The sequence below is a fragment of the Colius striatus genome, chromosome 9, assembly GCF_028858725.1.
Source record: "Colius striatus isolate bColStr4 chromosome 9, bColStr4.1.hap1, whole genome shotgun sequence".
Lineage (NCBI taxonomy): Eukaryota > Metazoa > Chordata > Aves > Coliiformes > Coliidae > Colius > Colius striatus.
In genome coordinates this window covers 10,565,853-10,590,100 of record NC_084767.1, presented here as the reverse complement: position 1 = coordinate 10,590,100, position 24,248 = coordinate 10,565,853, and the positions used below count along the sequence as shown (strand labels likewise).

Genomic DNA, 24,248 nt, shown 5'->3' with positions numbered 1-24,248 from the left:
CACGCTTCAGTCATTAAAGGGAAAAAAATAGGCATCTCAGAACTAATGTTAATACAGATGAAGATTTGTATGCTCTGCTGTAAACAAAAAAAGTCTCTTTTTGAAGAAACCTAACTTGGAAAACTACTTTAAAAAGAAAAACATCACAAGATATGTCAAAATAACAGTACAATGGGAATCTCAGTGCAACCTTAACTGTAGCTTACAAGTATCAGTTGGTCTTAGACCTCGTTCAAAATATGACAAGCTTAAATTAACATTTTATTGTTATTATTACTTTAAATATATCAATGCAGGAAGCACTTTGAAACTTGAATACACAGTGTTCATATATTATGTTTTAATTTGCATTATTCATTAGGATGGCATATCAAAAAATCAACAGCATTTCCTAAGCATTTTGCCAGTGTTGTCACTGTAAAACTTGAGAAATCTTGTTTGTTAAAAGGATCTTTGGGGTTTTTATAAAACAAGATTTCAGCGAGACATTTAAAACTAATGAATCAAAATCAGATATGTGGTCATTATTGGCTGATTATTACTCCATCTGCTCTGTGCTAACGTGAAAATCAATTACTGTGTCTCTTTCCCACTGACAGCGTATGTTGATCGGGCTGGCAAGGGATCTTCGAGGGATTGCCTTTGCACTGAACACAAAGACCAGCTACACCATGCTGTTTGACTGGATGTATCCTTATTACACTGTGACAATACCAGCTCTGTGCACAGAGGGATACCAGGCCCCTTGCATTAGTTTAATAGTATGGCACAGTGGGGAAGAGGAAACAAAGCTAAATGAACTAATGTGTAATCAGCTAAAATTACAGCACAATGGCAACCATGCAGTTAACTGGGAAGGACCACAGAGAGGTCACTTTTTTGTTGTGTCACACTACTAATCTAGAAAACATATCCAAGTGGGTTTTTTGCCTTCATAAATCCCTAATATTTTCATAAAGAAAAGCTGTGTCTTTAACTCCAAACACAATGTACCTACACTTGGTTTAACATCAAATGTGCTTAAAAAATACCGTACAAGTGCTATCTGGGGAGATTTCTCTCTCTGGTATGAATCATGTCTTTAATTTAGTCAGTGGCTTTCTATTTATGTCAACTCTATTAATATAACAACACCTGCAGTCTTCTTGATCCAGAAGAAAATGGACATCTGAAAATAAAATGAGAATTTTTAGGTTGTAGTTTTCTTCCATAAGTAATGATAACACAACTCTATTTGCTTTAAGTATTGTGTACAGTTTTATGCCAACAAATACAATAATGCTCATGGGTATTTTCTTAATACCATAGAGAAATGGTTTGTGTTTTTATAAATACAATAGCTGTAATTCTCTCTTCAGGCAACATGGTCATATCAGTAACAAACTGCTGAGATATATAGTGAAGTAAGTATAAAAATACTTGGTTTATAATTTAGATCTCACAAAGCTATGGAAACTAATTATTTATTTGCTTATTTTATGGACAGAAAAAATAACATTAAAGTACAATTACATGTTTTACTGGAAATCAAGCACTGAAAACTATTAGTAAATAATGAAATCCTTCTGCTTGCTCATAATCTTCCTGGTTAAGAAAGAGGAATGCATCAATATAGAATTGCAACTAGGAAATTAGCCTTTAAGGACCAAAAGGCTGTACAGCAGAGCCTGATATTATCTGATAGATATCCTTGTGTGGTGGGTAGTAGGATCCCAATGACCATTCAGATAAGCTCAATTTAAGACCTTTACAAGCCTGTAGTGAGTCTCTCTGCGTGCAGGCTCAGCTTTCAGAAAAGAAGTCCAAAACATAAAGCAGTGTAATCTCTATTTCTCCTGAAATCAGTGGCAAGCATTTCTTAATTTCAGAGGACCTGAGAAAGGAAAAAAAATAAATAAGAAGAAAAAATACCCAAACTACTGAATCCAGGCTGGGAATTAGCATCTCATTTTGTAGTGGGCACCATTGGGTACGTTTAACTTCGTTAGTATTCTTTGTGCTTGTGTTACCCTAAAACTTAATAACAAAATCAGGGAGATGTGTGAAAGCAGATCAGTGCTGCTTCCATTCCAAGTTATTTTTACTTTGTTCTGCCCAGTACAGCATGAATATCATGCTCTTCTGTGCAGACTTCAGATCCCCAGTTGGAGGAGGAGGCATAACAGAGACTTGCTTCCTCTCCACTTGAAAGAAATGGATTCATCCGTGGAGGTGGGGTTTTTTAATACAAGGATCCAGGACATGTAGTTCTCAAGACCCTTTCTTAATAATTATTTTTCAAATTAATTTTTTTCCTTCCAATTTATGAATTCAGTTTATTGTAAACAAATAAGAACAGCCTCCAACTCTTAACTTTCACTCTTCTGTATTAATAGTAACAATGGTTTGAAATGTAGCTTTGTGGAATTCCAAGCTCAGGCCTTTCCAGTTTCTTTTCCTTTGCACAGGTTCAGATTTTTTTTTTCCTTCCTCACCTTTGGCTGTAAAAAATAAGTGCATGCTTCTGCTCAGAGCATTTCACTTAATTTGGCTGTGTCCAGCTTCATCCTGGTATTGATCCAAAGCATTACAGTAGAACAAGCTGCATTGCAACTCTTTACTGTATATAAAGACAGAAAGGTAAATGGGAGAGGGTCAGATGTCAAGTTTATGGTATAAAGTTTAAATATCCTTTGATTAACATCCTGCTTTTGTAGTTTCAAATATCATTAAATGGCGTTGATAGCAAAGTAAAGCTATTTTCCAAACAGACTTTATTCCATTCTGATTGAAGCCCTAGCATTTCAGTATTGAAAATGGCAAATACAGAACTAGCCAAAATAAATCTGATTTACTTGCATTTGTTCAATAAATCATCAGTACAAAGAAGCAAGGGATGAAAGGCTAAGCTTTTAATATGCCAATAAGACAATGTTTGTTCTATATTGAAGACCATCAGAAATAGTCACTTGTGGCTCCTTGGCAGAAGGCTGTAGTGATTAACTTTTCAGGTGATTGCAGGAAATAGTTTGGGTCTAATCTCTGTCCATAACAACACAAATAACACTTGGGAACCAGTCACCTGATTTTTCTCTCTTCTTTCCTGACCACAGTGTTTAGGATTTAAGTTTTGTCCAGTAGATGGCAAAAATGAGCAGAAATAATTTCTTATGAGTCCTTTCGGTCTAGGGAGGGAAGGGAGGGGGGAGGCACAAGGGACACCCTTGTATCTTGTATTTTGCCATCATGATTGAGTTATTGGGATCACAGTTTAGAGGTGAATTGTCAGGTATGCTGAAGCTGCACTAGATTGCCAAATAGGGCTGTTTTGTAGCAGGCTTGCTTATACTAATTGAGTTTCGCTAGCAAATCAGGCTCCGTGGAAAAAGGCCAAAGGCTTTTCATAATTGTATTGACAAGAAAATGAATATGATAAATGGTGTTCATTCAGCTGAGACAAGATTTATAGTTTTCCTCTGGCAAGGGATGAAGAGAAAATACTTATGATAATAGTAAAATTTGTTTTAAAGTTGTATTAGGTGATGTCTCAAAAGACTTCATTAAAACATTTCCAAATATTTAAGCAGCTTCAGGTGTTAAATATAGCATCTTCCCAAAGGATCCAGTAATGTAAAGAAAAACATCACATGGACAAACAAACACAACAACAACAACAAAAAAAAACCCCCAACCCTTGGATATGAAAGTCATTTATTCTTCCTGAAATATTGATATGTCAAGCTGTCAATGGCGATTCCAGCACCACGGCTTTGGAAAGTTTGTTTGCCTTTGGTATTCATAACATGTGGTCTCTGTAATTTGCAGGTCAGTCCTGAACATGCAGGTGTGGCTGGAAAAGAGCTGTGTTCCTATTGAAGTAGAATCAAAACCTGCATTTCTTAGCAGCGATGATTCTCCTTACGTATTTCTTTCTGCCCTTTACTTCAAGGGTGCCTTGATGACATGTTGAATGTTTAATCTGTTTTCTTCCATACTAATACCAGACTGTAGGCTAAAGTCCTTGGTCTTGCAATCAGATACGTCCATGGAGATTCAATTCTGAGTTCAGGGTAATATCCACTGTTTTTTTTTTTACTTTCATTTAGTGTTTCTTACAGTTAGGTGGTAACCCATAGGCAATTTTTCCTGTGTTCCTCCCAGTTGATTCTCAGTATTTAATGACTTCTGTTGTCTGTTAAAGAAAAAGGTTGCAATAAGAAAATGGCTTGCAAGAATTAAATGATTGGGTTGACTCAGAGTTGCAGTCAGCTAGATAGCACACCATGTGTATGCGTGAGTGCATGAAACTGCCTGTATAAAACCCCTATCTGTATAGAGACACGAGCACTACGTTTATAGAGAAATGATCTGCCACTGGGATGTTTTATCTAGGTATCCTTTAAAAGCTCTACTTAACCTAGGTAATGGGATGCCTGACAGGGTGCTGCTTCAGGTGTGCATCACTAGAACAAGTAAAACAATCTTTTCACCAAACTACCGTTGTTACATAGTTACCCAAATTCCTATCTTACAAATAAACAAAATAAAACCACGTGCAGCAAGAAGATGGCTTGTTCTAAATGATTCTGGCTTTGAAGAACTATGTTTTTAAGTTTATATCTTTTAAGGACTCAGGATTAGAGTAGAGATTGATACTTCCTAATCACAAGAGGAGAAGGCATTTTCTCCTTAAGCAGGACTACCTGATGGTAGGCTGTTTGTAAGAGCTGTTACAGCCAGTTGCATTGATTCAAACCTCAGTATCGTTTTTTGCAGTTTGAATTCTTTTGATCTTGAACTGACTGCTCAGGTTATATTCCTGACTTAGCCAGATTCTTTGAAGCTTATGGTTAGAAACACTTGAAAATAATATTTAGTTTAAAACCAATTTAGTCTCCTTTATTGGATTTAGAAAGAAATCATGTTACTAAAGTTGACCCTAGCTTTGATAAAATTTGGCTATAGTTTCCAGTCTTTCCTTGTCAATGAGCATGGACTCACTGCTTAAGGTTTTTAGTTAAGATAGCTAATCATATTGGATGTTTTAACAGCTTCAGTTAATACAGTTAATTCAGTTAACTGCTGACTTACGTTGGTTGTATGGTTTGACTGTCAAGTTACTCTCTTCACCATGAAATCTGAAAAGGCAATTGTTTTCTATCCCATGAAATTCCATGATGAGGCTTTGAAGCATTGTACCATCTCTCATTTGTGTCCATGGGGCTAATAGGAAGGCTAAGGAAGAGACATGACTTAGTAGAATTAATAGCACAGCTCAGTTCTGCACCTTAATTGATATGTGCTGCATCTTGAGAACATTGGCCATCCTCTGTCAAGAGTGCGCTGCACTGACAGCCCACCTCAGGAAAAATGGAACTGGCATTAGTGAATTTTTAAAGGTATGAGCTAGCATGGATCACCTGTGCCCTCTGAGGATAGTTTAGGTAAGTGAGATTTGAATTTAAATCCCAGTTTACTACTAGATAACTCTCCATGATAAATTTAACTCTAGTTTGTTTGACTCAAAATGTGAAGAACCCCATAAAGGAGCAAGAAGCAAGGTCTAAAAGTATATTTCGTGTGTCAGACTCTTCTGCTATATATAGTTTATGCCTGCAATGCCTCAAGCAGCTGGCAGCAAAACTGCACAAGTCTTTAGATGCCTCAGACAGCAGTAGGCAGAATGCCTTCCATCTGTCTGCACAGTGCTGTCGTTCATCACTACTACTATGTCTGACGACTTTAGCCTCCACCAGAAGAGCTATATCGAACTGAGACGTGCTTGTGTCTACATAGCCTAGAAGTGTGTAAACCTCTATGTATTTCAGACTTTTATTTCACAATCCCATGTTCAGTGCCTGGCCTGTATTCTACTTTGTAAGATTCACAATAGTTGCCTTTATTGCCTGAACAGGCAATAGTATTTTCCCAGTAGTCACTATTTGTCCCGTGGTTAGATAAAGCAGAATTCTGTAATATGAAAGAAGGTTAAAAATGAAAAGATTATTATTAAATAAATCCATTGACTAGATTAGCTAGATCATGTTTTAATAGCAAATTGTGTAGTGAAATATCTTGGTTCATTATAAAACAAATTCTTAATTGTTTGTCCATCAGGCTGTGTGTCCATTTACTGCTCTGCATCCTTATCCAGATCAACTCTTGGGTTTTCTCAGAGTATTGGGAACACTGGGGTTCAGCTTTGTATCAAATCAGTACATGAAATGTTTTGATACAGCCAGTGACTCATAACTTCTCTTTTTGTTGTAAGTTACATTGCAGAGTGTACTAAACTTACTCTTTTTCTGTAGTGCAGTCTTTGAAACCCTGCTTTAAAAGAACAAATATCTTTTGGGTGCTGAGGAGCAAACAGCTCTCCTGAAAGAGTTTTCAGGAAAATAACTTTGCTGGTCTCCTGCACACAGTTGGGCTGAATTCTCTTCTTGAATGCTCTGGAAACAGCTTCATACAATCAAATTGTTCCCAACTATTTATGTAGCAAATAAAATGTACGTGTGGGGTGGCACTCAAATGTGTGGGACAGGATTTGGTAATACCTAAATCTGTGTTGTTTTTAAATTAAATTGCCATTGTGAATTCTGCCATTCATTACAATTCCAGGCTCATTTTATATATATACTTATGGGTTACCTTCACATAAACAAACTGCTTTCCTTTTCCTTTCTTACAGCTCTGGTATATTAACTATTTCCCACGTAACCATTAGTGTTTCCAAAGGATTTAGTCTTCTAAGCAGACACTTGATTAAATGTATTAGGTTCTGGCAGTGCCTGTGTCAGAATGGGCTGCCAAGGTTTGTATCTGGCCCAACCACCTCATGGTGTAGTACAGTTTTAGGGCAAGTTGTTTTCTAAGGTGTTATCAGTATAGTCTTTAACTCAGTTTGCTGCAGATACCCTGCTTACATTTCTGTTCTGCAAAGAGCTATTGAACTGTGGTATCGTGAACCTGCTTGTACAACCCCTATCTTGAAGCTGATGGCAGAATTCATGCAAAACAGGTAAGAAAAGTGTAAGTGATGAATACTCCAGTGATGTGCATTCTTTGTTCCATCTTTCTGCTTGTGGTGTCTGCCCGTAAGACTGCTGCTTTCATATTTTGGAACAAAATTTGCAAGCAGAGCACAGCTTTCAGTGTCCTTGTGTTGTTTCAACAAAATGGCAGATGATACATAATCAGCTGATTAGTTACAGGAATTTCTATGAGGCACTACTGTGGTTTTATATTCAGTATTAGTGGAAGTGTGTGCTTTAACCAGGGATAAATACTGACTCTCTAATTAAATATCAGGAAATTGTCTGCTGTCAAGATTTGCTGCAGGCTGAATTTTTGCCTTAAGCCAAGCAGCATTCATATGTGCCTGTAAAACCACAACTCCCTTTACAGTTTCTTTTGCAACTCAACTCCTCCAGCCAAAATAGGAAAGAGTGGTATCTAATTCAGCAATATTTATAATCAACATGTAGGTAAATTCTCCCACATCTAAAATCTTCTCTGTGGGCTAAGCAAAAAGGCCTCTGAATTATTCTAGGAGGTGATTTCAATACTTGACATTGCAGTAGTTAGGAAGGAAATTCCTATTTTACCATAAGTAACAGAAAAATTTATTTGGGGAAATGATCATTACATTTGGAAATATTTAGTGTACTGCCCAAAGGGGGAAAAAGAATCTGTTTAAACGAAACATTGGTAGTTAAAATCTCTATGCTGGATATATTCATCACCAGTTCTTTCCCACAAAGAAGTCAATGTTCTCATCATTTCTCATTTTGCTTTGCAAATCAAACTTATAAGGAAAAAAGGTGAAATATTTGGAATTTGAAACAAAATATCTATTTAGTTTAATGTAGTGGTAGGAAATTGATGCCTTAAAGTTCCAAGCTCTCAACAGGAGCCTGTATGGTGTGCACTTCATCCCTGAGTGGCTACACAGGCCTTAAGGCAGAGTTCCCCATTTCTTGTTTGTGTTGACTTGCTTGCTGTGATTCCCTTTGGTTTGTGTGGGCTAATTCTGTTTTTTATCCTGGTAGTGGTATAATAAATTGTTGAAGCTGTTTTTTTATTCGAGATGCAATGCACAGACAGTTCACCCTAATAGTGCTGCAACTTATTTCAAGGAGGATATTGTTAAAGCATCACAGAACTCTAATAACAGTAAACAAAAGCAAAGAGGAATGGGGACAATAAATCTTATGCAAAAAAATGCTCTTTGAGCTACTTTACATATTCATGTTATTTGTCTACCTATTGCTATTCAGAAGATCTCCCTTTAGAAAACATCATCTGGGAAGGTGTTTTTTCAGGACCTGTGTACTGCATTAGCTTTTACAGGTTAGAATGCATTATACAATATACTTTGACATGGTTAAAATATGTTACAGAGTATCAGATTGCACATTATGTCACTCTGCTATTGAGATGGTGTGCTGGTTTGGCTGGTTTTGTCTCTGCCAGCCGTTATGGTTTTGTGTCTATGGAACACACAAATGTTTTATACAAGGCACACTTTGTTAATTAATAAACACACAGATTTACTCCAGAGTTTGCAACAAAGGATCCTGCAAACAGGAACCCAGACTACAAGGAACTGGACTTGCAGCAAAGCCTACCCCTGTCTCTGTGATACAGGTGATAGGACTGCATGTTTGATCCAAAGTAGATGACTACCAAATTATTCAGCCAGGAGATACTCTGATTTACATCACTCAGTGATAATTCCTTTCCCTTTCACTCCAAATAGACACTAAGGGTGAATTTTGCTTAAGTTACTTAGAAGCATGAGACTTGCAGTCAAAATTACTTTGTAAGTACTTGGTTTTCTCTTATGCCTAAACTAGGATTTAGGCTTCTTTCTCACAGATTGGAAAGATGCAATAGGGGCTTTGACAAGGGCTCTTATGTTTCCAGGTTGGGAACAAAGTGGTCCTTGCTGGCATTGGTAATATCTGTCCATCAGGGAAGACAACACAGTGCAATCTTCTTTGACCTGGGAGTCCTGATTGATAATAAGCTAAATATGAGCTGGCAATGTGCCCTCATGGCCAAGAAGCCAATGGCATCCTGGGATGCATTAAGAAGAGTGTAGCCAGCAGGTCAAGGAAGGTTTTTCTCCCCCTCTACTCTGCCCTGGTGAGGCCTCATCTGGAGTCCTGTGTCCAGTTCTGGGCTCCTCAGCTCAAGAGGGACAGAGAACTGCTGGAGAGAGCCCAGCGCAGGGCTACCAAGATCATCAAGGGAATGGAACATCTTTCATATGAGGAAAGGCTGCGGGAACTGGGGCTGTTTTGTGTGGAGGAGAGGAGACTGAGGGGACATCTTATTAACATTTACAAAAATCTAATGGGTGAGTGTCAGAAGGTTGGGACATCCTTTTTCTACAGCAGCTAGCAACAGGACAAGGGGTGATGGGATGAAGCTGGAACACAGCTTCACTTAAATATAAGAAAAAACTTTTTCATACTCTTTTTTTTCTCTTTTATAAGAAGTAAGGTAAAAGTTTGGATTATGGAACCTCTGTAGCATCCTTCTGAACTGTATAGAGGCATAAGGTGTTCAGCAGTCACTGAAAGCTGTGTGCATATTTTCTGATCGCCTTTTCTGCTTAAAATTGTTCTGTCTTTTGTCATAGGATTGGGGTTTTGGCAACATATGGAGATAAGTGCCATGCCTGTCTTTGGACTGAAAGTTAGAATTAGTTTGTCAAATAATTGTCCTTTGTAATCAGCAGATGTTTTCTTTGGTTTAGGAATTAATGCATTGCATTTTCTGCTTCAAAGACCATCTGAATATTTTTGTTGTTTTTTTCAGATCCCAACGTTTAAATTTTGATGTATCATCTCCAAATGGAATTCTTCTCTTCAGAGAAGCTAGTAAAATGATTTGTACATATGGTAGGTATTCATTAATGTTATCTCTGCAGTGTCGTTCTTTGCCTGTCTTGTGATATAAAAATCCTGTTAGCTCATATTGCTGAGCACTGATGGATTTGTGGAATACCTAGCAGGCCTGTAATGTGCTACAGCCAATATTGTCCCTTTGTGAAGTGCAGAGCTCACGTGGCAGACCTTTGGAGCTCCTTTACTTTCATGGCTGGAGGTTCATTCATGTAGCAGTGTTGCATGGATCGTTTTTTTAACTCAAATGCCTGTTTTCCAGCAACTGTGAATGTGTTTCGGTGAAGACACAAATACTCACGAGGTGTTTGATCTAGGCTACTGATTGATAGGTGTGGGTTGATTCTATGTATTCAAATTATATTCCGGCAGTTGCAAAACATAATAGAACCATAACAGCTTTACCCTAGAGCACTGTTAAAAGTGTTTATAATAAGTTGCTCCATTTTAGTGCTCCCACTCATGCATGCAACTGCAACAGGTCTTTGACACCAACAGCTTATATTACACTCCAACTAACTTTGTAGCTTTTAGGTTTGCCTTCTAAATATTTTGAAAGGAACATTACCAAGTTTTGGTAGAGCAACCTCAGTTGTAGTTTGCGCAAACAGGAAGAGCCACAAATGTCCTGTTTCCTCCAAGGAAGAAAATTGTGCATCAAATTTGCCTATATTGCATTCAGCTTACTTTCTGGGTCTAAAAACTGTGTATTACATGGCTGCCTGTATAAAAACCTTCAAATACAATCTAGCATTTGGTATGTAGGACATGGAAACAGTATATGCAGAATGCATAAAGAATTTACTATGACAGAAAAAAAATGCACCCAAGTAATTTTGTCCTTGCAAAATCATTTTCCTGTTTCTTTTTCAAGTGTCCCATGTAGTAAGCTGGCATATTTTTTCAGCTATGTTCTTACATAAATTAAAATCAAGTTTCCCATGTAGGAAAAGATAATAGGTAAGCTTTTAGATTTTACTACTCAATTTCTCTTAGCCTTTGTGTTTAATTGCTGTAAGCTTTCTTTTAATGATTTAATAAAAAGCCTGTAAGTTCAGTCCTGGTGCTGCTACTTGTTTTATGGTACCTAATCCCACTGCAGTTCTGTTTTCCTTTTTAATTGTATTTCAGTCAGCCTTTACCATCCTTTCTGCACTTAGGTAAAACATCCTGTGTTACTGGGCATCCATTCACCTCTTGTTAGCATCAAGTTTCTAAACCTTGCTGAGGAAACCATAATAGCTGAGTTTAACCTGCTTCATTTTAATTCATGACTAAAAACCACTTTGTAAAGAAACCTTTTGCTTTCAGTTGTGGCTTTCATGGTGTGCAGGTGAAGTTCATAAAATTCTCATCCTTAAAGTATTGGTAGCTCTTACACGTAAGAGCCAGACAACACTTTTTGGCTCATGCTAGAATTTAGTTACACAGCATAAAGGAAATTTCAGGACAGTGCAGATTTAAGTTGTAAAAATAAGCAGTGGAGCCATGGAGCCTGTTGAAGCCTGTGTCCAAACACCTGTTGCTCTCTCTGTTAAAACTGTGTGACAGATACTTAGGGATTTGTGACATCCATCTGGAGATATGTGCATAGAGGGAGCTGAAATGACCATAAGAGCTCTCTCATGCATGTATTTTGTAACTGTTTTCCTAGGGAAGAATGATGTTTTATTCAGCGGAGGTTTAATAGCACTGTTCCTAATGTCCTTCAAAAGAAAAAGTTTAAATCACCCATCAGTTACAAGTGGAAAAAAGACTTAGATGTTGGGAAAAGCCTCCATTCAATGAATGTATGTTTTGGGGTTTTTTCAGTTTGCAATTAAAAACCCATTCATATTGTCATCGGTGTCATCAGGGTCCTCTCAGCAAGCTTCCCACTACTTAGGTGTTTGACATTTAGACAGGAATTGTTTCAGCTTTCTTTGAGTGATTGCCCGTATTTTTGCCAGGGCTGCACTCACTGCAAAGTCAACATGAAAGACCTCCCAGTGCAGTTGGCTGAATTGGCCACTTGTAGTGGAGATTTCATCTACTCCAGCTGGCTCTGCCTGGGCACAGATGGGCAGCGCTGGCCTGGCCATGGCTGTGGCTCAGCTGTGGGCACTGGAATAAACACCCTAGATCAGCACTTCAAACTGCTACAGCTATCTCTGAAGTGGCCACTGGCTTACAGTTAGGGGAGGTTTTACTGCCCACTAAAAGTATTGCAAGATACTCCCAATTAATCAGCTTTGAATAATTACTGTTAAGATTTTTAGCTTTTATCACCCATTACTTGTTTATGAGATTTTCATTCCAGTGTACAGAAGGATATAACTCATCTGGAAAGGATTCATTACTTTAGTTGTGTATGATCTTTTGAATTCCTATTAAAATATTAAGGGATTTTGCACTCATTGGAAATGCCTTCCTGAAAAATCCTAATAATTATGCTTTTAAGGAAAACTTTAATCTGTAATACTCTGACTTTCTCTGAAGCGTGTTTGTCTTTTAAGCATACATAATCTTGGCAGATATCTGGGGAAAAAAGAAACAAGTAAACTAAGGGATGATCACAAAATTCGCTTTGGTTTCTTGAGCCATATTTCCTGCCTCACATTCTGAAAACCTGTGATTCAGTTAAAAGAATGAATGTGCACGTGCCTTCTAATCCTTGGGCTCAGCTTTCAGACTTTCTTGCTCTACCATCACTGCAGGTAACTTAAAATTCTGAAAAGAGTTGAGATTCTCACAATGAGCATCATTTTGTGGCTGAAGCATTTGAGCAAAAAACAGAAGGCACACAGTAAATGTCAAGAGATGACAACAGACATTATATGCTCATTTATCTTACCAAGTCAGCCAAACCTCTTGTATATGCCTGCAGCTGATAGCGAGCTCCTCAAAGCAGAGCAAAAAGACACTTGAAACTCAAGATAGATTTGATTGAAATCTATACTATGAGGCAATTAGCCTTTTTAAACTGACAGAAACACAAAGTGATGACAAGAGACAGAGGGGGAAAAATAGATGCAAACATCTCTCTCTTTCATCACACTGTCCTTGTGGGAAGATCCTTCCTTTTAGTCTCACTTTCAGTTAATCCATTGACAGAGTGGCTTGACAGAAACTGCCCAGCTTCCTCTCATCCCTGAGAAGTTCTTGTTTGCTCCTCTTGGCATTCTCTGTCTGAACACCAGACTTCCAACTCTGCCTGTTACCTCTCATCTCTCCTTGCCGTGTCCTTGACAGTGAGGATTTCCTTCCGAAGCTCAGCAGCTGTCAGGGAAAGACTTGGTCCTTCTGCAGACAGTGGAGCGCAGCCCAATTGCTTCTCTTTCTTAGGAGAATATAGCATACAAACAGTACATGAAAATATGGCTTAACTGTGTTGTAATTCCATTGGCAAGTGACATTTAAATTTGTTTTAGAACAGGACTCTTCCTTCTTCTCTCTCATACCTAATGATAGACAGAAAATGGTACAAAAAGTGTTCGTTTCAGAAATTTCATCTGCACCAAACTAAACATGAAGATTTTCAGTTGTGACTTAAGTTCACTGCTTTATAAACCTGTAAAATGTGATCTGCAATCTGCTTCTGTCAACACTTAGATAAGGAATTAGTAAGTGAAGCAAGGTGGCATCAGGTGATTCTTCTGGCCAGCATCAGAGCACAGTGCACTGGTGATTGCTGACATAGTGTTGATTTTTCCTGAGTGCGGACTGCACTGATCAAAGAAGCTTTGGATAACACACAGATACTTTGCAAGTATGGCCTTCATCAGGTGATGAAAATCATCTGGAATTTCAAGTGTGGATTTGTTTTGTGTGATCCCTGTACTGCTGTTTACATGGCAATAACTTTGAAACAAACGGTAACCTAGCATGTCAGGGTTTTTCCATCTTCACTTTTGCCAAAGTTTGTGATGTACCTCCATTTACCATCAATACATACTGCAAGACCTGTTCTTGGGCTAAAAGTAAAAAGGGGGAGAAAAAGGTAGGTCTGTGTTTCTGAGCTGTGAATATATGTGAAGGCTTGTTGGGTATGGATGCTGAAATCTCCCTCATTCTAGGCCAAAGCATTTACCCTTTTCTCCTCTAGACTAGCATATAATGATTTCATATGTTTTGAGTGCAAAGCATAAAAAGAAACCAAAAAGCCTATTTTTAAGATACACTAAGCATCTTCAGCTGGCAGTGAATACAATTTTAAGAAGGAATTCTTTGTAGTTTTGAGAATTAGCACCTCAGTGAGTGTGTAATTCTGCTTAGCAGATCCAGCTTTGCAATTAGGGTGATACTGGTACGTCCTGCCCTGCTCATTTATCGCTGATGCTGCTGCAGTGCTGAAGACAATTCTAAGATGTCTTTACAAATGCTATATGTTCAGAAGATGTAAAGCCTGGCATAGGACGCAAAAAGCACTTAGTCAATTATCCTTGTTAGGACTGTGCAGCTGCTTGGCAAGGGGTGTTGTGTCTTGTCCATTATGACTAGAGCCCGTCTGACTGAGTGATAGAGTGATTTAAAATAAACAACTGAGAGGAGAAAATTGAAAGGACTTGGAATAGCATAGTCCCCCATTCTTCATCCCCAATATATTTCACTTTTAATTCTGTACATACAAGTCTCCTTCCTGTGTGTTTTTGAACTCCCAGTTGCATAGGAATGATGTTTCTGTGCATCTTGGGACCATCTATTTTTGTTTTGTGGTTTCTTTACATTTTAGTAAACCTCTTCACTTTCATTATAGGAGACTGACATAAAAATAATATTTTCAATATGCTGTTTTTATTTATCTACATTCTGTCATGATATACTTTGATGTAAGTTTTTAATTTTGCTTCAGCTTTCAGCTGGTGTAGCAGTTACTGCTCAAGGTCAGCGATGAGGTTAGCCACAGTAGCACAAAACAATTTCCTGTTCTCACAGCCCAGGTAGCATTTGGATGTGGATTAAATTTTACCACATTTTCCAGTAGCTAGACACAATTATTTCTAATGAGCTTTAAATTGCTTCCAGAACATGTATTTGAAAACTTAGTGTGGTAATCTGTTCAGCGCCAGCAACTTCACAACGTCACACCTCTCCTTCAGAGTTTTGGTTAAAGAGTTTTGCTGTATAACAGGTATTTTGTAACCAGCAGCTTAGCTCCAAAGTGGAGTGCTCGCTGGTCTCAGTTACCACTGATCTGCTCTCCTCTCCTTTGTGATAGTGGTTCCAGAATATATTGCTCGTCATCACTGACTCAGATCTCATAGTCGGTTCCTTTTGGCAAATTCCTCTTGGCACTGGGCAAGCTCGTTTGAGAGGGTTTGTGCATGTTTTGTTGTTGAAGAAGCTTTGGAAGAATCACTTCTGAAGCTCGCTCTCATCTTTGTGATTCATGTTTTCCTTTTTGTTTTCTATATGTGGCCACTTCTTTATGCTGTCCTAGCATCCTGAGCGGCCTGGAAAGCATATATTCAAAACCTCCTTTATGGGGCAGTGGTGAATAATAAAAATAGGAAAGGGGAAAAGGCAAAAGACACTTTTTGTCTATAAATGTGATAAATTCTCACAACCTTTGTTTAATCTCACCAAAGTCCTTTTTTTATCTTCATCTAATTCACACATGTTAAAACATGATTTAGTTGTATTATTATACATAGTGCTTATTGGACTGAAATCTAGAACAAGCCCTCCTTAAATGAGACTCAGCCATAAGGAAATCATTTTTGTATTATAGCTTCTACTGCAAAAGCAATTAAGGAGGAGAACTGAAGGGGAAGCTGCCTGTCCTGACATGCTCCCGCTTCTAGGAGGGAGTGAGGGAATGAGCTGTACAAAGAGCTCTGGTGCATATTGCCTGTGGGGTTCTGAGGCATGGTGATGTTATCTTCGGGCAGAGCATCCCAGTTTGGTTTTTTGCTGCCTTTGTATTCCCTTTCTGCATACACAAACTTTTTTTCTTCCAGCTCCTTTATGAACTAAGGAGTCTTTTGGTAATGAAATGTTTAAATTGTCAGCCAAATTCAAGCCTTATCTCCTTTCCAGCAGTTTTTGTAAGTGATATCGTTGTCAAATGCAGGGGAAAAAAGAGTAGTATTAAAGGAAATGACTGAGGATTCTGAAAGTCAGTATATTTTAAGAGTGTGTGATACAGTTTCTCCCCCATTAAAAATATATTGATGCAAGTTGGGGTTTTTTCACTTGATTTTCAACTCAGTACTAACGGAAACTTCACTGATTAGTCTCCACAGTTTTCATTTTGACAAGAGCCCGGAATTTCAAACACAATTTTTAAAGTCAGCGTGTCAAAAGTGTCTTTTATGTTGATTGAATTTCTTTCAGTTGTTTCTTTTAACAACAGGAGTTTATAAAATTCGGGATTTTGGCCCTCCACTACAAGGATTATAAATGGAAGCATATCCTCAGTAGCTGAGGAGTTGTTCTTGACCTGATTCCAAGTACCTCAGTAAATTAGTTTATGTTCAGTAGTATCCGTGGTATGTAAAAATATTCCCCTGAAGCTCCTGCTAACTGTTACAAATAGATCATTCTTTTTTTATCTAGTCAGGCATAGCACTGTACTTCACTTTTTTTCTTTGCAATAACTAATGCTAAGACACTAGTCTTTGTTCCAGCACTGCATCCCTTGAATCATGGGCTGATGGCTTGGGGCACTGGTAACAGGCACCACATGGGCTTTCACCTCTGCTGCTAATTTGAAATCAGCTCTTCCCATTCCTAGACCCTTTTAAAATGAGTCCATGAACACAGAACAGTTCTCTCTGGACTCTGTCCACTTTTAAAAAGTAGCTTTTAATCTTGCTGGATCCAAACTCTTCTTGGTATTTTCATTAGGAGGGGAGGGAGCATTAGAGGTGAGGCTTGTGCCTTCCTATATTGAGTGCTTTATGTTGATTAATTATAGGGTGATTTTTTGGTGTGTAGTAGTAAAAATGATAGATGATCAGCACTGGAGGATAGCTTCTAGAATTCATGTTCCCAGGCTAAGGGATTCCTAGGGCTTTTCCAACTTCTTACCTCATCATGCTTTTTTCCCATCAACTTCCAATTAATCTCCATATTAAGTACATAATTGCCTTGTTGACAACTACTTAACTCTTTCCATCTGTTGTTACATGTTACACCAAGTACTTCAAGAACCTAGGATTACACAATGTCGTGCTTGGACAGCTCAGCTATAAACTGAAGGCTTTTACTTTCTTGAACTCAAAACTTTGCTTATTTCTGAGACAAGATAAGTATTTGTGTTATTATTTATGATAATTTCTCCACAGAATGTAATAGTGGAAGAGACCAGATAAGGTTAGTTTACAGCCCACTTACCTTTCTGTCTTGATTTTGCCCTAGGAATTGTACACGGTTTTCTATTTCACACAGAATCTTCACTGATAGATGGTAACTAGACTAGATCTCATCAAAAAGGTTAATGTTAATTAAGATGACATGTCAGGGGTATCTTAAATGGGGCACTTTAGAAAGCTAAATGGAGTTTAATTTTATGTACATGTAATTTCTCAGTAATGTTAAGGTAAGGCAATAAATAAATAGGCAGGTACACTAGGAGACACTCTTCTGTGTTTTACTTTTCAAAGAGGATCTTTAGGATACTGGTCATTTTTAGTATAACAGAGATTTAACACCATTTGCAGTTAATTTCTGTGCAGTAGCAGTCACTGGAATTGTACCCTGTTCCCCACTTACACTGTGTTAATGACTGCAGCATTCAGAATAATAGAGGTGCTCATATGACCATTTACAGTATCAGAACCACTTTGTATTTTCATTCATAATTAGGTTTTTTTAATTAACAGAGCTTGATTTTGCTTGTGACCATCTTTCCAAGATTCAGATATTTCACTCTTTTCCTCTCTTCCATAATTTAGTGACACCATTCCAGCTTCTTACAGATCCCAGTTAATTCTGATTGTACCTCCAGTCTTTTATAAATCTACTTTTCCTTGTGGATAAATTGCCTTGTACTTGCCAGAGCGGTGAACAACATCCGTGTCTCAACCATAACTTAAGGCTTTCCCTCTGTGCATCAAATGATACCAAATGGGAGATATTTTGATGTGTTTGGTGTCTAGAAACTAGGCTTTCCCTCTCATTTTTTCTGATTATATGATAGAAATTTCTCATGCTTAGTGATCAATAGCATTAAAAGAAGGAATTAAAATAAGGCAGACATATGATTTGCAGGTGGAAATTTGCATGAGTAGAAATGTGGAGACAGACCCAGGGACATCTTTTAACTGCCTACTATAAAACTGAGTTGTCATAACTACCTCTCTCAACTGATGATGTTTGGAAATGTGACTAGTTAATGCCCAGTTTGTTCATTGCTCCTTGATCCTTGTCATCATAACCACGACAAAAAGGTTGGAGACTGAAAGCAGACCAACTGAACATCTGATCTGTAGACTATTGTACTTTCATTTGTAGTACTTTTTAAAAGGTATAGCTTTATGTTGTTTTCCTGGATTTGAAATTGCCAAGAACGATGGGTGATAATGAAGTGAAGATCAGGCACGTGGTTTCTGTGCAGGCCAAGCTTGTCAAGGTCGGCATCACATGGGGGTCAACTTAGTAGGGCTGCTTCATGGTAGAACCAAAGTATTTCATCTGTGCTGTGTTCATTCTGCTAGTGTAGTTCACTTTCATTAATTATTTCAGGTTAACAAAAAATTGTCATGAAGACAGACTAACTCTGGGGTGCTGTGAAGATGAGCATTAAATTATTACAAGATACTTAGAAAAGTTGGTAATGAGGCCTTGTGAACAATTAGATCTGTACAGGGGATTGCAGTGGGATCTACTGCACTGCTGCACAAAGGATCCAAAAGTCACTATTGCCTGTTAGTAGCAACAGCAAATATTTACCATTAGCTGTTATTTTTACATTATAAACATGGAGTTTAATTAAAAAGTCATTCCCATCTGTGACTGGTAAAATAGAGGCTTTTTTCATGGAAATATTTGTTTTCTGGGGGATATATATCGTGTGTGTGTATATATCAGCAATCATCCCAAGGGACTGTCGTGGTAATGGATCAAAACCAGGTTTTGCTGCAGCACGAAAAACTGTAAAACCATGTGTTGTAAGTCTGTTCAGATTAAAGAATTCACGTTGATAGATCCAGTCATGGTTTGGCTGTATATCAGTGACAAGAGTTCCATGGCTTTTACTTTAAATTTTGCATACTAATTCCTTAGTGGCTTTTAAGCTCTAGCCATGCTCACTTAACACATCTTTCACATCAAATGCAGAAACAGTTTTTCTTCCAAATAATAATGAAAATAAAGACAAAAAATAAGTTTAGATAGTGCCATTGAAATACTTCAGATTTGCAGCTGCTTACACAAGTTTCTTTCTTTCTTTCTTTTTATGAAAACAGGTAATCAGATCCTCTCTCTTGGGACTTTGTCAAAAGATCAGGTTTATCCGTTGCAACTCAAGGGCATTTCCATCTGTTACTCTGCACTCAAATCTGCCTTATGTGGAAATTATGTCAGCTTTGGCGTCTTCAAGTTGTACGGGGACAACCACTTTGACAATGTACTTCAGGCCTTTGTCAAAATGCTGCTTTCAGTATCCCACAGTGACTTGCTAGTAAGCAATTACTCATCTTGGGAGTCTTTACGTGAAGTATGAAATAACAGCACCACAGGCTTTGTATTGTTATAATGAGACAGAGGGATCTAGAACAGCTCAAATGCAGTTTTCAGTTCAGTTACTTGAATTTATTTCTATAGTGACATCTCAAATGCAGGTATGCTTGAGCTGCCATGTGAAATGGGAGCTTTTCCAGAGTTTTCACCAGGCTTGTTGTAAAAGAGAGAAAAGTAGAATTCTTTCTGGAGTCACAAAGCCATTTCTATTGCCAGCATGCACTGTAGCACATCCTCACACACTCAGCCACTCTGCAACTAGTCTCAATCCATAAATTGTCACTGTGCATTCCTCATAAAATCAGAAACTTTGAAGTGCACCACGTTCCCACTTCTGTGTGGGAACACAACAGATCTTGTGCAATATCAGCCTCAATTTGATTAGTGGCATTTTCTTCATCACACTTCAGAGCAGTCGTTTACTTGCAGGGAGGGACAAATTCAAGATAGTTTAAGATGGTTAGTACCCAGATATATGCTAGCCACAGAAGGGAAGTCCTTGGAACTGAGAAGTTGCTCTCAATTAAAATCAGTGTGTCGGTTGTATGGTCAAGTGTGCATATTTGGCACATTCCTAGCTGTGCAACAAGAAATGCCCTAAGAGTCCATAAGAGTAAGATGATGGTTGGGCCAGTGATTTCAAGCAAATGCCTTTGCCTGCACAAAGCCTGTTACAGCACACACACAAAAAAAGAGTCTTCTCTGAGATGATTTGGGGAAATGTGTGGTAACAGATTTCCAGCAGAAGGTAAGACACAGGCCACAGCCCTGTGGAAGTGGCAGCCTGGACAGAACGCTCTGCTGCTTTTACCAGATGATCCTGTGTAGCATGTCAAACCGTGGCAGCGTTGTGTGTAATCCTGAGCTTATTTTGAACCAATAACAAGTTTCTCTCCTATGGTAAATCTGAAATGTTGAAATTTACTGAAGCCAAGGAAATATTTTGTCTCTCTAAATATTCTGATTTAATGGCTAAATTAGAATTTATGACATCATAAAAACTGTAACAGATTCTTCTGTCATCTGTTAATGTTGTTAATATTAGTCCATGGTAATATCTGTCTTGTCTACAAGTGTGTACTCTTTTGTTTTTCAGCAATATCGAAAACTAAGCCAGTCTTACTACCCACTTTTGGAGTGTCTGACCCAAGGTCATATGAGTTTTATTACCAGTTTAGAACCTCGTGTCTTAATCTATATTCTTACCTCAATATCCGAAGGACTTACTGCAGTAGGTAAGAAGAACCCTCTGCTAAAGAAAGAATTCAAGTATATACTTTAGAGGAGAATCGGTGCAACAGCAGCACACTTGGAGTAGCAATAAAAATAAGTCTGATTGCAGATCAGTTCACTCTCTTGCATGGTTTCATTTATGCTTTTTAACTAGATATCTGCCCCAATATTTGGGGTTTGAGTGGGAATGAGGAGGGTAGCCTAAAGTAATTTAGAATATGGAGGAGACTGAGCATTTGAGGGAAGAAAAAAATAGGTCAGGCAGTTACATTCTGATCACCTAGGAATGCTATGCATTTATATAGTTTTTGACTGAGAAGCTGTTTAGCACCTTACAGTCATATTTCTTGATTAGAGTGGTTATGAAGGGAAAAAAACCCAACAAGAATGTATAAGATTAGTGTGTATAGATGTTACTGTATAATAGCTGGGTTTTCTCATCACTGCCAAGTGTCAGCCAAGCCCCATAGGAACATGTGAATGCACCAAGACTCACAAAGCATTTGCTACATTAAACACATTCAGCAGTTTTTGCTGCAAGAGGGGGACAACTCTTAGAGAGGAAATGGGTAGTGAATAGCTCAGCAACAGTAGCAAAGTAGTATTCTGGTCATTTTATTCCATAATACAGAAATCCATCTTCTTCCAGATATTTTGAGTGCTTTGTCACCCGTATTGATGGTACAGCACTTTCTGCCTGTAGGCTCATTCTGCTGGGAATCTGCCTGTTGATTGTTTGCAGATGGTTGTATTGTACTAAAGGTTAGCTTGACTGACAGCTACCAGTTCAGTAAACCCTGCTCCTGCCCTCTGTTACCACTCCACATTACATTTCTTTTTGAGATATTGGCTAGGTTCATATTGATAATTCACCAGCATACCAAGTGCACTTTAACCATCTCTTAGAAACCCAATTTGAATTCATCAAAGAAAGAAGAAAAATAATGTACAAGCTATGTGAGCTTCAGCTTTCATGTGTTAAGTTGATTTTCCCCTCTCAAAAAGTGGTGTTCCCTCACTCAAGGCAGTGAGGAGGAGTAAGAAAAGTAAATATGTCCAATTTTAGCATTAAACTTTTGTGGTTTAGGTATCTGGGAGCTTAAGTTTTAGGAACATGCATGTTTTCTTAGATAACTTGTGTTTGGTGGAACTCCTGAGATACTTTTCTCAGCAGAATCAACTGAGATTTTAGCAGATCACTTTTTTCATGTTTCTTAGACCATCTATTTGCTGAACCAGTGCTCTCCTTCAGTTCATCTTAATGTGCTTGAAGAATCTAAAATAAATACAAACACGTGACAGTAAAACAGTGTGTAGGAATTATTAACTTCCCCAGACTTCACTGAAGATTTGATGCAATCCATCAAAATCCTCACTTTTGCATACAATTTTTCTTTGTTTATTCTGATTCCTCCAAACTCAAGTAGTTTTTCAGTCTTTGAGACTTGGCAGGTTTGTCAGTAAGACCTGGCTATTTCCATATTGTCCTGAGAGGATGTGGAATCTCCATCCTTGGAGATATTCCCAGATATACTGGACAAGATCCCACAGAACCAGTCTGATGTTGATCCTGTTTGGGGCAGGAGGTTGGATTCTGGAGGTTGAAGTGATGAAGTGTTTCTTTTTCCTTAATATCATGTTTCTTAATACTTAGTTCAATTCCTCATTTGTGTTCAAAAAGTTTTCTTTTTGAACTGAATCGTTTTCCTTGCTTTTACAATGACATGTCCAGATGAACTACTCTTTCATCAGTTTATAGCTCTTAATGTTGATCTATTTCCTTTTAATCATCTCAAGAATTATCTGCCACTACATTTTCTGTAGAGTTGCTCTTCTAAATGTTTTATCTCTTTTAAAATGTTTTGTGTTTGGGATGTTAGCAATTGTCAGGCAGTGAAATATAAATGTATTTCCTGTGTGTTGTTTGGTCACATACATCTTTCTGCCCTTGGAAAATGAGTAAGTTGATCCAAGCATTGCCGTTTTCACTGAATTATATCAGTGCCACAGGAACATCTCAGAATAGTAGGGCTCAGGGCTATAAGCCATCTGAGGGGAAATTGTGTTTTAAACTGATTAGAACATAGGAGTCATTTTCAGAAATGTTTATAAAAATGAAATACCTGTCTTTTTATTTTAAAAATTAAATACCAGGAGATCACTTCTCTTTCACAGAAGAGAAAAAAACAGAAGTATCTGACTTTTTTTCTCTATTCCCTCTACGGTTATGAAACCTTTGAGACTCTCACTGTTGTCAGCTGTAGGATAAACATTCCCCAAATCCTTCTTTCTGAGGAGTGTTCATTCTGTTGCTGAGTAAATACTTTGCTTGGTTCCACGCTTTATGAACACCGTGAAAGAATATGTATTCCTTCTGCAGGGCCTAGCTGTAAATCAGCTATAATGGAAGCCCTCATCTAAGCTTTTATTACGAGGATAAACACTCCAATAGTTCTCTTCTAAAGTGTTTACCTGGCTTTTTCACAGCTGACTCAGTGGATCAGAGCCTTTTAATGTAGTCTGCCTGGCATGTTGTCACTAATCTCCACAAAGCTTTTCTAATTCTCATATGATTAATAGTATAGCATGCTATTCATTGAGGAAAAAGTAAAACATTTTTTCTGTCTTGCTGCCTAATTTAGATGTTAAATTGCTAAATCCATTTACTTTCCAGGTTTAGTCTCAAAGGCAAATAATGCCAGTATTGAACTGTAAGCAATTGATGGACAGGGAAAAATACCACTTAACTCCCTCTTCTTGCCTTCATGTGAAAACCAAAACAAAATCTTTTCATTTGCAGAGATTCAGCAATGTCATTAAACTATTGAAAACATAATTCCCCTTCAGCAGGCTGCTGTCATATTGTTGAGACCAAAAGGCATCCTCAAGTTGTTTAGGAGTTTTATTGGCTTTTTAAAAACAATGTAACTCAATTCTAACAAAGATGCTCAACTTTCAGTCACTGGAGCTAATGGCCAGTTGGAATTGCCTACAAAAGGCAAAACCACACAGATAATAAAGAAGTGCATGTGAAGTAAGCTCCCAAAGCATGAAATGAACGCACGCTGGCGAAGAAGAAACCAGAAGAGGTAGTTGAATGTGAAGGTGACTGATGCCAGAGTCGTCATCCCTGTCCCTTGCCCACCAGCAGCACCTCCCTGGCCATCAGGGAATTCCAGAAAGCTCAGTTTTGTTTGACAAGGCTACTGAACTGCTCCTGGATCAGTACAGACACACGTGGAGCTGGTTTGGGCTGATTTCCTGTAACCATGGCCTGCTCGCTTTGTGGACCAAACGATTATTAGTTCATAGGCGATAGAGCTGAGCTGCCCAAAAGTGAGAAATGTGGTCTGACTGCATTTTCCTGCTTATCCCAAGCCCTTATCTCAGCTTCTAACATCATCCTATCTTTAGCCTGTCTTCTCCACCCATTTCTTCTCTCCATAGCCCAGGACTGGA

General features: G+C 38.1%; 1 protein-coding gene across 1 annotated transcript in view; it reads left to right on the top strand.

Annotated features, from left to right (window-relative positions):
- Positions 1-24,248, top strand: part of RANBP17 (RAN binding protein 17) — a 148,668-nt gene that overhangs the window by 97,197 nt on the left and 27,223 nt on the right. Inside the window, exons 20-24 of the mRNA XM_062002363.1 lie at positions 600-688; positions 6,893-7,000; positions 9,808-9,890; positions 19,283-19,497; positions 20,653-20,791. Of these exons, the coding sequence (XP_061858347.1) occupies positions 600-688; positions 6,893-7,000; positions 9,808-9,890; positions 19,283-19,497; positions 20,653-20,791 (634 nt within the window). The remainder of the gene's footprint in view (positions 1-599; positions 689-6,892; positions 7,001-9,807; positions 9,891-19,282; positions 19,498-20,652; positions 20,792-24,248) is intronic.